The sequence below is a fragment of the Anabrus simplex genome, chromosome 2, assembly GCF_040414725.1.
Source record: "Anabrus simplex isolate iqAnaSimp1 chromosome 2, ASM4041472v1, whole genome shotgun sequence".
In the NCBI taxonomy this organism is placed as follows: Eukaryota; Metazoa; Arthropoda; class Insecta; order Orthoptera; family Tettigoniidae; genus Anabrus; species Anabrus simplex.
The window spans coordinates 1,137,003,276-1,137,020,537 of NC_090266.1; the positions used below are offsets into that span (position 1 = coordinate 1,137,003,276).

Here is a 17,262-nt window from a genome sequence, read left to right on the forward strand (position 1 = left end):
TTGTAAATACTGCAGTTGCGATTTCTATTTTGATACCAAATTTCATACCCAAGCACTTTTAACATGATCCAAGACATGGGCTGATAATACAAGGTTCAGTGGTTCGATTCCGGCCTCCGAAACTTTTGTTCATTGACCGGGTCGTAATTTCTTTTCATCCATTGCAGGTATATATCAACGGTTCAGAGTAATATACTAATCATAACTAGCATTTTTCATATTTTACATTAAGGTAAATTAAAGATTCCTATGGATGCCAGTAATCACCCTGGAGACTTATGCCTAGAACGCTGACAGCCGTAAGCCTCCATGCTGATTTCTGCCATATAGAAGCTTTTCATTTGCTTTAATGTATAAAGCTGAAAAACACTCGTTACGATAGTATCGCTCTGGACCACCGATCTATCCCCACCCAACACAACAATTATACTATTAGAGACATCAAAATAGAATGGGTTTCCAGACCTATTCCACAACTGCAAGTACACAATCTGAGGTCTTATATATTCCTAGGTTCTAAACTGAATCACCATCAACAGCAGTTATTACCAGGGAGCGGATGTTGATAACCTAACAAAATCACCGAAAATGATCAATACAATGCCCTTACATTTATGGAAAATTTGCTATAAAATCAAGTTTAAAAATGACTTTGAAGTATTTGACAAAAATGAATTTTGTGGTGACTGTAAACAATGAAATGAAATGGCGTATGGCTTTTAGTGCGGGAGTGTCCGAGGACAAGTTCGGCTCGCCAGGTGCAGGTCTTTTGATTTGACACCCGTAGGTGGCCTGCGCGTCATGATGAAGATGAAATGATGATGAAGACGACACATACACCCAGCCCCAGTGCCAGCGAAATTAACCATTTAAGGTTAAAATTCCCGACCTTGCCGGGACTCGAACCCGGGACCCTCGTGACCAAAGGCCAGCACGCTAACCATTTAGCCATGGAGCCAGACACTGTAAACAATGCTTTCACAAGTAATAAAAACATCCCTGTTCTATTCACTGCACAGGTCTCTTATTAGATAAATAATTATCTCATTATATACTTGGAAATGTATATAATATGGACATAATGATTTGCTGGATGTAGTGCTAGCACTTTGTCCCAAAAAACCCGGGAACACTTGTTCTTCGCAATAGTTACAGCTTTCAGATGTTCAGATGCTCTGGTGTTCTCGATTAACGTGCTGCTGGGCAAAACTTCCTCTCCGCACTCACATCGAAAATGCGCAATTTACAAAATATGCCCCATCTGTCGTAAATACGTCTTTTCTAAATTCATTCATTAAATAACACCATTGCACTACAGCCCTGAAGGGCCGCCTACCAAGCGACCGCTGCTCAGCCCGAAGGCCTGCAGATTACGAGGTGTCGTGTGGTCAGCACGAGTCCTCTCGGCCGATTTTCTTGACTTTCTGGACCGGGACCGCTATCTCGTCGTCCGATAGCTCCTCAATACTAATCGCGTAGGCTGAGTGTACCTCGACTCCAGGTAAAAATCCCTGACCTGGCCTGGAATCGAACCCGGGGCCTCCGGGTAAGAGGCAGGCACGCTACCCCTACACCACGGGGCCGGCAAATTCATTCACTAGCTGATTTTAAAACACTTCGTGGTGGTTTCCCTTTTGGCAGTTTTCTAGCACAGAATTACAGTACACACTAGGGAGAATAATTCCAAATTATTTTTCTTTTCTTTTTTACAAGTTACTGTACTTTACGTCACACCGACACAGATAGGTCTTATGGCGACGATGGGAGAGGAAGGGGCTAGCAGTGGGAAGAAAGCGGCCGTGGCCTTAATTAAGGTACAGTCCCAGATTTGCCTGGTGTGAAAATGGGAAACCATGGAAAACCATCCTCTGGGCTGCTGACAGTGGGGTTCGAACCCAGTATCTCCCGAATACTGGATACTGGCCACATTTAAGCGACTGCAGCTATCGAGCTCGGTTAGTTCCAAACTGAAGCGGAATGTTACATAACTGTTGTTTCCATTCCCTTCTCCTTTCGATCTGTTCGTGGCCTTGCAGTGCGCGGGGGTTAAATGACTGGCTGTAGAGGCGGGTGCGAAGGAGTGGTGCGTTGCTTGTGCTTGAGACTTGTTTGGAAATACTTCCTCCTAATTATATCCGAGTTATATATTTTGTTCCTGCACATATCTCGAAACACAAGACTCACAGGTATAAAGCATTTCCTTACCTTTCCTTAGTCACCAACAACTGATGATCAGTTTGCTTGGCCATGAAAGATGTTTAGCAAATGTAACCATATATAAGAAAAATGTATAATTTTTCATGTCTGTTAGGTCATCAGCCCAGAGGCTAGTTGGATCCTCAAATAGCACCTCCAAAGGTTATGCGGTTATAAGGAAACCCCAAAAACCAATGGCAGCACCAAAATGAGGCATACTAGGCAAGATGAGGAGTGAGGTAGTTTGCCATTGCTTTCCTCACTGGGTCAGAAAGTACTATTGCAGTACGACTGACCCTATGAGCAGCACCTTTTATAACACTCAGATGCACTAGTCATGCTCTGAATGTCATTACTCAGCACTACCCATACCCCAGCAACTTCCATATTGTCAAAGCCATGGATGTTGACTGAGACTTCGGTGGAAGCTACACTTTACTCTGGCCTGTGCCAAGAGATGGATGCAAAAGTACTGTATCCATCAAGAAATGACAGCAAGCAGAAATTTTCATATTGTCGCATATACAGGGTGAAGCGTAATTCGCGCACTCGGGCGTCGCAGCGCGACTCCTCACATGCCAGCAATAAAAAATGTCTCTTACAAAATTTCGTCTTGCGAGTATATCCGGTAGAAAACGGGCGTTAAAAGTAGCAATCTGGCAACACTGTAACCATATGTAGGGTAACAACCGCTGTCAGCACGTCCACGTCGTGCTGTGCAGTTGGTGCAGTGGGTAGAGTTTTTCGTTGGCATGCAGGAGGTCGATGGTTCGATCCTGGGTTGAGGCGCATTTCTTATTTGATAATTTCCATCTGACATTACCTACTGTGATACAGTAAGACACCGTTTCTGAGGTCACATGTATCCTACATTTACAACATAATAATAATAATAATAATAATAATACATTGAGATACGTACTAAACAGCATGCGGTTACCAGACGCAACACCCAATGTTGAAAGGCAGAATTATTGGGACCATGGTGATAAACACATACAAATTGTAACCGAGTTTGGACATTATTCGCAGAGCACGTTGCTAGGCCTACTGGTAACGTAAGGCCCTAACGAAATATAATGGACCTGAACGAGGCAAGAATAATAGTTGGTACTAATCTATGGGAACATTGGAGGAGGGTACAAAGAAAACAGGTTTCACATCTAGTAGATGAAGTGGTGCGAATAAATTCACGCCCACGACGTGGAAAGGGCGCCTTTCAAAGCTGACCAATGAAAACGATTGTTCGTCCATTTCTAGGATCGTAGTATGCAAGTGCAAATGGTTTCTAGAGGACCCACTGCAATCTCTGTTGACGATTAAGATGCCAGATACCATACCACCTGGACTACATTTACGAAATAAAAAACATACGCCTCAACCCAGGATCGACCACTCGCCCTCCTGCACGCTAACCCAAAACTCTATCCATTGCACCAACTGTACAATACGAGTAATGTCTGCTGACAGAGGTAGTTACCCTACATGTGGTTACAGTGTTGCCAGATTGCTAATCTCAACGTCGTTTTTCTGCCGGATATACTCGCAAGATGAAATTTTGTAAGAGACGTTTTTTTTATTGCTGGCATGTGAGGAGTCGCGCTGCGACGCCCGAGTGCGCGAATTACGCTTCACCCTGTATATGTATATATTGATCTACAACCTTCTTGAAAGATGAAATAATGATCGAGCATCCCAAATCGGAAAGAAAAAAATACAAAAGAATGCAAAATAAATATGCGTTATTATCCTTCGTTACTTCGCAGAATAAATTCTACACTACTGAGGAACGTTCTAATGCAAAGAGAGGAAAGATGACTTTTGAACATCATCTGACCCCTAGTTATTACTGTACTGCGTCTGAAGTTTGATTATTGGATCCTCGGGGGTCACGGGGAAAATGCGAGGACCCAGGCAGTGCCACAATGATGCTAACTAGACAAAGTGAGTAGTGAGGTAGTAGGCCACTTCCTTCCTCACATAACCTCTCTTTATTCTTTTCTTTTCAGTTTTTCAAATTGCTTTACGTCGCACCTACACAGATAGGTCTTCTGGCGATGATGAAATAGGAAAGGTCTAGGAGTGGAAAGGAAGTAGCCGTGGCCTTAATTAATTTGCCTTGTGTGAAAATAGGAAACAGCGGAAAACCATTTTCAGGGCTGCCGGCAGCGGGGCTCTAATCTACTATCTCATGGATGCAAGCTCACAGCTGCGCGCCTCTAACCGTACGGCCAACTGGCCCGGTCCTCACAGAATCAGAAGGTGCTCTGTACTCAAAATGCCCTTACTCGGCATCATTTCCCATACTATCCCAGCCATACAAGGAAATGATAATCAGTGAACGCTACGTTCTACTTTAACTTATGTCAATGGACTTATGAAAAATATTGCTTCTATTACGAGGTAGCACGAGCTTTCATATTATGTACATTGAATGTGATCTTAATAACGAGTTGCTCCTCCGCAAGCCCTCAAAACGGCAGCAATACGTCACGGAATCGACTCTACAAGGTGTTCGAATCGTTATAGAGGGATCTGGACCCACGCACCTTGCACTGCTACTCACAATTGGTCTTGTGTAGTTGGTGCGGGGTTCATGGAGTTTACACCAGCATCGACAGCATCCCATAAAATGATCCACTGGATTAAGATCGGGGAATCTGGAGGGTCAATCCATGGTCATAACGTCACTGGAGTGCTCCTCCAATCACCTGCGGCCACCACGGAGCGGTGACATGGCACATTATCCTGCTGAAACACAGCATCTCCACCACGGTACTCTAGGGCCAGAAAGGGATACAGATGGTCTGAAAGAATGTCCACATAACGTGACTTGTCAGCACTCCCTGCAGCCGAACAATGGAGTCTAATTGCGACCATGAGAGCTTCATGAGGCATACGCCACACTCTCACGCGTCCATCAGCTCGGTACAACTGCAACCGGGATTCATCGGACCATACCGCACACCACCACTGTTCCAGGGTCCACTGCCGATGTTCGCAGGCCCATGCACGTCGTTGAGCTCTGTGTCGAGGTGCCGGAAAAGGGACACGAGTTGGTCGTCGGGTGGTGAAGCCTATGCAGTGCAGATGCCTCCTTACATTGCTGGTAGAAATGGGTTCCTGACTCCCAACATTTAACTGGGCGGTGATCTGACTTACACTAGCCTGTCAAGCGTCCAGTATATTTCAGTGGAGGCGACATGATGTCCGTTCGTTAAACACCTGTGGTCTTCCCGTGCGGCGGTTTACGCGGATGGTAACATTGTCTCTGCGATATTGAAGATCCAACCTCGACACTGTTGACCTCGGAAACCCAAATTCGCGTGTAATCTCCGCAATGCTACGAACCATACACTGTGCGCCGATGATCGTCCCACGTTCAAAGTTGGTTAACTCACTACGTGTTGCCATCTTCACGACACTGGTGTCTGTGACAGACTGCTCAGCTACTCCGCAGCTAGCCGCAACGCTCAGGGGTCATACATGATAAATTTTCTAATGGGAACCTTCCCGTGACTTTTGGCCACTCAGTGTATATATACAGATCTATAAATATAGCATCACTACATCCCCTAGTGAACGCCAAAAAGAAAGATTTCTTGCTCCTAAATTAAGGAATCCTAGTAACTTAAAAGTTCTTTCTGGATAATATACTAAGTCTTCACTTCACCAATCAGATAAGAGTGTTTTGATATTTTTGTGAAACATATTTCTTGTACATAACCCTGAGAGGTTTTTAAAAATGTCGCCTAAGAGAGCTTAAATCAACTGTTTAGAAAGCCGTTTACTCACCCCTGGAGTGTTTGCTTGAGGTCCGTACGGATATCTCGTCCATTCGAGCGTGGGTTCCAGGGTTGTATCCAGCAACACAACTGAAAAAGAAAGAAAACTATTTTATAAGATCGTGTATTAGTTATATAGAATAGGAAGACTAGCTTAAAAAGAAAGACATTGAAAATGTCAGCAAAAGACTGGACGAAAGGAAAGGGGCGAGTTTTCTCCCGTACTTCCTGCTTTCGTTGCCACCTTCCTTCCAACAGTAATCAAAATCCATTCTTCTCGCCATCCATAGGAGAGTAGTGGCGTTGTAGTATCCAGCACCGTCTACCCCATGTCATGTTTATTATTCGTCGGCTTCATTCCTAACCTGATATTTTGCGAGCACTGGTGAAACAAAGACTCTTCAGAAAAAGTACCCGTTAAAGTCAAACAATTCCTGACCTGAAATCAAAGAGAAGAACCACAGTCCGTATGTGTTTCGTGCAGTTGTAATGCCTGCTGTCTTTTAAAGATACCCTGACTCACTGGTGTAACATAAGACTCTTCAGAAAAAAATATCCGTTAAAGTCAAACAATTCCTAACCTGAAATCAAAGGGAAGAACCATAGTCTTGTATATTATGTTTGTGTATGTTCCGTGCAGTTATAATGCCTGCTATCTTTTAAAGATACCCTGACTCACTCTTTCGCCTCGTGTCAATGAAATAGCCAATCATGTGTTACCTATTCGGTACTGAGGGCAAAACCTGATAGTCGAGTAAAGTAGGGACATGTTCCTACAGCACCGGTACTTCTCTGTAGCAATTTCATAGTGAAGAAGTAATATTACATATCTGCAAAAAACTGCACGTCCTTTGGTATAGAGTTGTGTCTTACGTAGTCAATGTGGCAATTCACACCCTCATCTTCGTTAGTTATCAATGTTATGAACCTATCTCTACCTTTCGTTTATCTGATAGCTTCTCTATTGTTCTCCTAAAACATATTCCACGAGTGTGAAGAGTAACTGCTAAGAAAACTTGAGTCAGTATATAAACCAATCAAAAAAGAAATGATTCGCATACTATTATAAATATTTGAAATGTGTTATAATAAAGGCAATGATTTGATTGTTCCAGTGTAAGGCAAGCACCCAATGCAATTTCTCCGTAAAAATAAATATCATAAGTATCATGTGATATTTAAAACTGGTACGGAAAATTTTCAGAGAAATTCTATAAACACTAAGCCCTACTATAAATCCTGAACAGCACATAGATTATTATATTAATAATCCTCGTAGGTGAAATCCTTAATTGTTGTATATAAAAGCATGGTCTACCTATAATTGATTGCTGTCTGCTTCTCTCTATGATAAGACTATGAGACACAATTCACACCATCATTTTCGTTAGTTATTTTAGTTCGTCGGCCTCATTCCTAACCAGTGGCTCAGTGGACATGGTTAGAGTAGTATCTGGTAACTGGACTGCTCGGAGATCAGATGATTCAACCCTGGTGCTGTTAGTAGCCATCCTCAGTGTCATGATCACTTTTCTCCACGTTCCTTCTAGGAAAATGCTAGGAGGTACCTTGTCTGAATTTCTCAGTCACCTAGCCAATTTTCAGACAAGTTAATAACAGTTACAGTCGTTATGGTAGATATGACGGGTTATAAAACAAGTGATCACGCTAGAATCCTGCACGCGTTAGTAAAATGTAATCGATCAATTATCCCTGGAAACCCTGCGCCGTGGTGCGCGTACGTAAACTTACAGTGGCTCCAGAAATTATTCGTCGCTCTGACAGAACACAATGCCAGATAATTTACTGAAATGAAACTGTAAATACAGACAACGAACTATACATTGCTTATATGTATGTATCGTATAAAGCATAGAAGCCACAAGGAAAAATAAAACTCCGCACATTTGTCCCTGATAATTGACAAAACAGACAAAAACACCAGAAAAGTTCATAAAATGGTCTTCAATAAGTATTCGTCCAAGCCTTCGTCTGGCTATTTCGACGTAACTTTTGGAGTTCAGTACTTCGTTGGGCCACCTTTTTTTTTTTATCCAATAACATCTGCCAGTCATCGGGTATGGACTTCATCAACTTTTCAGTCGTGGTTCTTGCGATTTTCTTCCACTCGTCCAACAATCCTGCCTGGAACTCACTCTTGTTGCAAATAGAACGTTCTCGAACGTTTCGTTCCAAAACGTCCCATAAATGCTCAATAGGATTGAAGTTCGGTGACTGTGGTGAGGTCTGCATATAACGTGGTGTGTTATGAAGCAGCCACAGCCTGATATTGGGAGCCGTGTGTTTAGGGTCGTTATCCTGGGTGAAAATGTAGTCCCCTGTCAGGGCCATATTTACGATACTTTTGACTAGATGGTCCTTCGGAATCTGAATATATCCGCGGTGGTACAAGATACCTTCAACTGGATGTTAGTCCCCAACATCACTCGCACTCATGCAACCCCATTCTTGTACGTGTATGACAGGAACAGTCAACTTCCGTTCTTCCATTCCACTGTTCTTTTTTTTTTCTCCAAACCGTCACTCTCCCACCCGACATGAAAATATTAAATTTACTTTCGTCTGTGAAGACGACCCTTTTCCAGAATTCAAAGTCCTTATTTTTGTTGGTTTCTGCAAATGTACGTCCCTTCTTTCTATTCACTTTGTTAATGTATCACTTTCTACGGGCTGTTCGTCCATGATAGCCTGCTGCGTAGAGATCATTCCTTACAGTATACTCTGAAACAGTCTTTCCTAATTCATTTTGCGACCTGAACGTTTAGTCTCGGGGCACTCTATTTTGGATCCTTTTTTAACTTGATGGATCACTAGCAGCTTTTCCTTCTCCGTCAAGATAGGTGGACGGCCTTTTCGGGGAGCATTATGGTATGTTTGTGTTTTAGTAAACCTGTACATTATGCTTCTTACTGTTGTAATTGGTCTACAGATAAGTTCAATAAAGTCTTTATAAGATTTACCTGCTTTAAATTGACGTATGGCAATGCGGCGTACCCCCTATGTTGTTTCCTTGTTTTTACGTCCCATTCTTCCCTACGCCTTGCACACTGCCTGCAACATATGACGTCGGTGTCTGCCTTGGATGAACTGCGGGCTACCCTGCGAAATCTGAATTAATGCATGCAGACGAATACATATTGGAGGGTGGATGTTGCTGATATTTGTTTTTAATGGGAATAACTTACGATTATTGCTGTCCTTTGGCTTGTTATTAACGTATATGAAAGCCGTACATGCTCAACCGTTAGATTATATTTACGTCAGTAAGGAATTATGTATTTGGACATCATAATTAAACTCATAACATTACGTAAGTTAACAGACGAATACTTCTTGGAGCCACTGTGCATTCAACACTGCATCGTCGCATCATACTCATAGAGATTAAGACTTGAGTAACTGCTGCGGCTAAGGACCCGCATTTTTCTGTTGGGTGGGAAGCAGGAATTTAACAGATTCTGGAGCCAGTGCATTCCTTCCATTCATTTTCACACCAGGCAAATGGTGGGGCTGTACCTTAATTAAGGTCACAGCCGCTTCCTTTCCATTCCTAGGTCTTTCCTGTCCCAACGTCGCCATAAGACCTATCTGTGTCGGTGCCACGTAAAGCAAATAGCAAAAAACGAACTTAATAATTTGTCCAATTTCACCTTCAAACGCATTTCCTTGCCGGTTTTGGAGGTCAACACATCGGCAAACAAAATATGCGTTTGCATACAAATCCGATGTCTAGTTATCAGTAATCCTATCGTGTGCTGAACGCCACACCCCTCCCCCTCCCCCACGGTACCAGTCAGTTCTTGTCGTTAGTAATTATTAACAAAAATGACCAAAGCAATCTTCGTGTGTAGCTTATATAGACACAAAGTAGCGAGACTGCAATTCAAACAAAATGACTGGCCGTGCAGTTAGGGGCGCACAGCTGTGAGCTTGCGTCCGGGAGATAGTGGGTTCGAACCCCACTGTCGGCAGCCCTGAAAATGGTTTTCCGTAGTTTCCCATTTTTCACACCAGGCGAATGTTAGGGCTGTGCCTTAATTAAGGCCATGGCCGCTTCCTTCCCACTCCTAGGCCTTTCCTGTCCCATTGTCGCCGTAGGACCTATCTATGTCGGTGCGACGCAAAGCAGATTGCAAAAAATATGAAAGTATAACGTTTTCCATTTAACAGTAGTCTAATATCTGGAGTAATATCTGGAAAACGAATGTTTCATTTTTTTAAAGTGTATAAATGTCCACGTAGCCTGATGGATAAAGACCTGGAAGAATTCGCGTTATACCCGCAGTCGAGCGTGAAGACTTGCACTACCATAATCGTGACAGCTTGTCCCTACGTTCAATCTCATTACATACGGTTTGGCGTGACGTGGTAATAACTACACTTTTTTTTTACGAACACAAAATATACCATGACAAAATTTCCAAGTTGGTCCATAAGACCAGAAGAAAACTGTAACATGCTCTATTGCGTCTCGTCGCTGTTACCAACAATATTCACTTCCACCGCAAGTTGAAGGAAGGTGCTAAAAACTCCACAGCTGTTGATATCAAATCGGAATAATCTCCGGAATATACAACAAAACTCAATGTGGAAATTTCTTGCCAATCAATATCCACTTCTAGTCACGAATTTAGAAATTACGGTCGATAGTACCCAAGTAACAAATATTATTATTAATGTCCTTTTAAATTATATTTCACTAGAAAACCAATATATGTAATAATATAAACTGTATGAATAAATAGGTACTGTTACTACCTCACAGGATTAGGAAGTCAGAGACCAACGGTTCGATTCCAAACCGCAGTCTTTTGACAGCTCTATGAATGTTGTTCCCCACGCTTACCCATATTTCATCTAGTTCCAGGACACTACTTCCAAACCTAGCCTCGATTAATTATACCTCTATAGGTAGACTTTTTTAAATAAAAAAGACTTATCAGGCGACATTCTCAATCCACAGTAAGATGAGATCCCTAGCTCCTAAATGAAGGACTTATCGCCCTCCTACGAGTAAACTTTGTAGTGAAAAGTAATGGATAATAAAAAATAATTCTCTTTCATATTAAATGAGCAGGATTTACATTTACAACTGAAAGAATACATAATATGGTGAGCGCACACCTTAGCTTCTCAAAGATAATGGGAAGAAAAACTAGACAAGAAACTGGCGGAGTAGATTTAACCTCTCGGTACCCATTTAAATACGGGAACCCCCCATTACACAATTGAAAACGGCTGCAGGAAGCGAGAAGCCTCGACTATGAAACTTAGTAAAGAAACTCTTCCCTCGACCTGATTAGCCTCGTCCACTTTTAAAACTGTGTTTTCCCTCAAACATAACTTCAGTTACAGTTTCTTACATTTATTCCGTGGGAGAGTTGAGATGGTCTCATGGTCATCCTCCAGTAAAACACTCAGCACAAAAATTAGGGGAACAAATGTTTGACATGCTGTAAAAGTTTATGTTGTGGAGCATGAAATATATACAAGTTTATACGAATTGTTACACACCACAGTAACGCAGTCTCGGTGATTTAATTGCACGAAGGTTACCCTATTTAATATAAACATGCTTCTAGTGCCGTCGGGTCTCAATACAAAGTAGTCCGCAGGACACGAACCACTCTCGCCACACAATTGGTGACGTTAATACGCATTATTCTAGTATGAGACAGTCAGCATGAGGCATCTAAGCGAAGCGGACTTGTCCCGAACTGTTGCCCTACGTCAAGAAGGGAGAACAATACGGTAGGCGGCTAACGATCCGAGTGCCTCCATCCGTTGTGCACAGACTCTGGCACCGTTATGCGGAGACACGAGGGTATGTTAGACGCCATGGACAAGGTCGCAAACGGGAAAGTACCGCTCAACAAGACAGATTCCTACGGCTTTCAGCACTACGCCGGCCCTCCAGTAGTGCCAGGGAACTGCGAAGTGACCTTACAAGAGCCTCGGGCGTTCAGCTGTGTGCTCAGACCGTACACAATCGATGAAGAGAGGTTAACATACGCTCTAGAAAGCCTGCTCGTGTAAAGCCCCCCACCTCTCACTAGGGAACACCGCAGAGCTCGTCTTGCATTTATCAGAGAACATCGTCATTGCCAACTGAGACACTGGCGTCAGGGAATGTTTGCAGATGAGCCCAGGTTTACCTTAAATGGACCGGATGGCCGTCAACGCGTGTGGAGACGACGAGGACAGCGATTCGTTGAAGGTCTTATACAGGAAGTGAACAGACATGGTGGTGTATCGGTCATGGTGTGGGGAGGGACCACGATTGATAATCGTACGGATCTTGTGGTGGTACATGGCCGTCTGAATGCTGCGGTTTACATCAGGGACATCGTGAACGACCATATTGCTCCTGCTGCTCTTGGTGTAGGGCCTGATTTCTTGCTGATGCATGGCAATGTGACAGTCTACACTGCACGAGACACCAGAGATCATCTCCAGTGATTGTACATCTCTGTGATGGAGTGGCCTGCAAGGAACCCCGACCTAAATACACTGGAGCACTTATGGGATGTATTGCAGAGACGGATTCGGCAGCGCGAAAATGCTCCACAAACATTACACGACTTCAGTGAAGCACTGATAGAGGAGTAGGACGCCTTTCCACCGGCAGTCATCCGACGTTACATACACAGGATGCCACGCAGGTGTGCAGCTGTAATTGAAGCTAGGAGGGGGGGGGGGGGTGCAACACGGTATTATACAACGCTATTAGAGTTGTGACAGAACTCGACAGTTCTTGACCCTTTAACAAAACATTTCGAACACGAGGAGGCCAGAATGTAGAATTAACTGTGCCTTCGTTGTGAATATTTTCAATTCAACTGGGATGTACTGTTTTTTTTTTTTTTAATGGATAACAACCACTTCTAGAGAGAACATTTCAAGATAGATGGAGAACGCAAGCAAAGCAGTCTGCTAAAACACAATCATATAGATGAGTGAGCCACAGGCGGACTTCCCAAGTTCGAATGCATTTGGAGACTCGGAAGTGAGCTCGCATGGATCGATAGTCCACTCCTTCGACGCGAGCCAGCCAGCTAGCCTGGATGAGGGGAGAGACTCATGCCACATTTACTCACAGATATCCAAAGCTTTCTTTTTCAGCATAGGACAGTAGTGTCAAGGAGAAGGAGATGGGTTATCTGTCCCTAGTGAAACTTATCCTGTAAGAAGAAACAGCCACATGGGACCCATATCAAACGGCACTTAGTAAACAGAGAACGGTACAGAGAACTCTGCAAGATTCATGCTAAATGACTTCAATCGCAAAAGCAGTGTGACAAGAATTCAAAATTTTGGATGGGGACTGTTAAAAGCTAAACTAAAATAAAAAACTCCTGCATAGCGAATTCTATCATGGATACATCCATAATAATGTTCGTCAAATTTTTGTCGAAATTCCATTACTGTTTACGATTTGAAAAACAATGTTAAACGACTTAAATATTTGTTCACCATTTAGGCTATCTTTAATACGTCAGAGTAAACCCAGGTAAAACTTAAATATTTACTTTTTATTCCGGATTTATCAGATCACTTGGACAGCGCGAACTCTACCCGTAATATTTTAAATACCAAATCTCTGGCTCTACCTGTAAGGGGTATGTTAAGCCACTAATCGAAAAACAAATTAGAAATCTTGAAATTTCTCGTTGTCAAGAGCACGCCATGCGTTTAAAACCAAAACGCATTCAGTCAAGAATCTTACTTCTGATAAAAACAGGTTCGGTACTTTGAAGTCTTTCAATGACAATCTATGTTCCCAGAACAAAGATAAGAACATTCTCTTCAAAATTATGTAATACCGGTAGTGCTGTGTACGTGATGATAATTATATTGACGTATGTTACCGGAATGAAATTTCTCTATTTATGACTTAGCAAAAAAATAAAAATTAGAAAGTTTAGTGACTAAAATGACTTCGTACGACTTAATGGGTATCACCACTGAATAGAATGGGGGGGGGGGAATCACACAGGGCGGAGCGAAACTCAAAAACTGAGTTAGTGCTTTGCTTGTAAACCCACGATATGTTATATAAGCTGATTATATACGCAACAGACTCTATGTACACTTCTTGACATAAAAGCTGGGCGGAGTCTTGTACGGAAGAATCAGTCATACTAAGATAATAATAATGTTATTTGCTTTACGTCCCACTAACTACTATTTAAGGTCTTTGGAGACGCCGAGGTGCCGGAATTTAGTCCCGCAGGAATTCTTTTACGTGCCAGTAGATCTACCGACCCGGGGCTGTCGTATTTGAGCACCTTCACATACCACCGGATTGAGCCAGGATCGAACCAGCCAAGTTGGGGTTAGAAGGCCAGCGCCTTAACTGTCTGAGCCACTCAGCCCGGCAGTCATACTAAGCATACGTCGTTTCGTGTCATCGTCTTCCGTAATAAAATAATTCGTGTCTTTCTGTTTAATACGCATTTGCCCAATTCACACTTTGCCAAAACCTTACCTAGTTCAATTATGTTATCATTTAAACTCGCTCTACAAGCATTTAAGTGCATCCTTTTACTGGCAAAGTGTAGACATTTTTTTTTTCTTTTTTCGATTAGCTTTACCTGGCATCGGCACAGATAAGTCTCATGGCTACGATAGGATACTAATGTTGCTTGATTTACGTCCCACTAACTACTTTAAAGGTTTTCGGAGACGCCGAGGTTCCGGAATGTTGTCCCGCAGGAGTTATTTTACGTGCCAGTAAATCTACCGACACGAGGCTGACGTATCTGAGCACCTTCAAATACCACCGGACTGGGCCAGAAGGTCAGCGCCTCAACCGTCTGAGCCACTCAGACCGGTGCTACGATAGGATAGGATAGGATAGGGCTAGAACTGGGAAGAAAGCCACCGTGGCCTTAACTAAAGTTGGAATTTGTTTTACATCGCAGCGATACAGATAAGTCATATGGCGACGATGGGATAGGAAAGGCCTAGGAGTGGGAAGAAAGTGGCCATGGCCTTAATTAAGGAACAGTCCCAGCATTTGCCTGGTGTGAAAATGTGAAACCACGGAAAACTATATTCAGGGCTGCCGACAGTGGAATTCGAACCCACTATCTCCCGGATGCAAGTTCACAGCTGCGCGCCCCTAACCCCACGACCAACTTGTCCGGTTTAATTAAAGTACAGCCCCAGCAGTTGCCTGGGTGAAATTGAAAAACCACAGGGAAACCATCTTCAAGGCTGTCGACAGTGGGGTTCCAACCCACTATCTCCCGAATGCAAGCTAAGAGTTATGTGACCCAAACCGCGAAGCGACTCACTCGGTGTGTAGACAAACATTTGTGTATTAAATAGCCAAGAAATCGATATAAAACTAAATTAGTAGCCGCAAGAGAATTACCCGGTATATAAGTGCTGACCGATGCCCCTGATTACAGAAAAGCGTATTTATTGACATTTTTCGTTATTTTTCCCTTTTTATACTTTTAGGTCTTTTTTTCCATTTTTCCTCATTATTTCGTCATTTTCAGCAGTTTGTTGCATTAAATTCTTTCTTTTCTGTCATTTTTCTTTGTTCCGCGTTGTTATTTAGTATGTTTTATGCATTTACGTTGGGTAATCAACTGCACCTGAATATCATCCGAGCTTTCCATAAACGAGAATACTCAAACACCAAAAGGTTCGGTACTCAGTTCGAAAACTGTGAAATAAGTGAAACTTCTACAACCCTTATCCAAACTCTTTGGAAATCCACATCCCTAGCAAGCGCCGAGCCATTGCTTCTAATCTGGATGGGCTTTCGGTGACAGTGGGAGGCATTTTTACTGTAGTAGGTACGAAGTCACATTTCAGCCAGGTTGTTGAAGTGCCTGAGTATTAACATACAGTACATTAACGTGCTTGCTAGTTTCGGTTTATACAGGACGAATTTTATTTATTTGTGCCTGACAGACAAAGTGTTAGAATGCCAAAGTTAAAGCTTTAGCTGCCCACTGACAGAAAATTATGTCACAATTCGGCGAGTTCTACAGATGGTCAGATACCGTTCTGAGAAGTATGTGAATTAAGAGGTGTAGCAGAGCAGATAAAATATTTACCATTCAGCAACATGTGAATTGCGATAAACACGCGGTATCCAGAATATTACTGGATTGCAGGGATTGCACAATATCCTAATAACGACATATAGATCTCAGTTATTTTGATTGTAAAACTGCGTTTTAAAGAAAGGACTGAAATATTATTCTCTCAAATATTTCTGTATGTATTTTTATTGCACGTTATAAATTTCTTATTAGAGCCCGTATTGTCAAAGTATCAACTTGTGAAAGTTTAGATTTTATAATTCCACCTTTACAATACTGTAATTGTCTTTATTACAAAGACTACATTAAATTACACTCGTGAAACATGTTTCGTCCTCTTATCGGACATCTTCAGTCACAAATACAAATACATAACATTAAAAATAAGGCAAGGACACATTAAAATAAGTAAATGCAAAGTCTTTGTATACTGTGACGCGGCGTGAAGATTGACAAGACGCTATCACGCCGCGTCACAGTATACAAAGACTTTGCATTTACTTATTTTAATGTGTCCTTGCCTTATTTTTAATGTTATGTATTTGTAGTTGTGACTGAAGATGTCCTATAAGAGGACGAAACATGTTTCACGAGTGTAATTTAATGTAGTCTTTGTAATAAAGACAATTACAGTATTGTAAAGGTGGAATTATAAAATCTAAACTTTCACAAGTTGTATTTTTTATGACACTTATTAAGTTAATTGTATTCACACCATTACAAGTTAAAGGTAAAGTGGACAAAGCACATGTTTACTGTCTTGGGTAAATATACACATTCCTTCATATTTCTGGATCATTTTCCCGCTCATTTATAGTCATTTTTGAGAATTTTTATGTCATTTCATAGGTCATTTTAGCCATGTATTAGGCCATCAAAATCCCGGCCCTAATAATGAAGAATCTTAGAGACGGAGGGAAAAAGAAAATGAATAGTGTTTTGGGTAAATTAGGTGATGTCGGAGTAGATCGAATGGAATCCTAGATAGTGTGGAGGTATATTTTGAAAATTTTCTCAATGTAAAAGGAAATCTTCCTCCTGACATCGCGAACAACCGAGCTCATGCAAGGAGGACAATGATGTTAATGAAATTACGCTTAAGGAAGTGGAAAGGATAGGAAATAAACTCCATTTTCATAAAGCAGCAAGAATAGATGAAATTGGACCTGTAATTGTGAAGTATAATGTGAAGGCAG

General features: G+C 42.1%; 1 protein-coding gene across 2 annotated transcripts in view; it reads right to left on the bottom strand.

Moving 5' to 3' along the window:
- The window catches only part of Eph (Eph receptor tyrosine kinase), a 1,044,814-nt gene that overhangs the window by 245,306 nt on the left and 782,246 nt on the right, over nt 1–17,262 (bottom strand). For both annotated transcript variants that reach the window (XM_067142090.2, XM_067142089.2), the window contains exon 4: nt 5,992–6,071. In XM_067142090.2, coding sequence (XP_066998191.1) covers nt 5,992–6,071 — 80 coding nt within the window. The remainder of the gene's footprint in view (nt 1–5,991; nt 6,072–17,262) is intronic.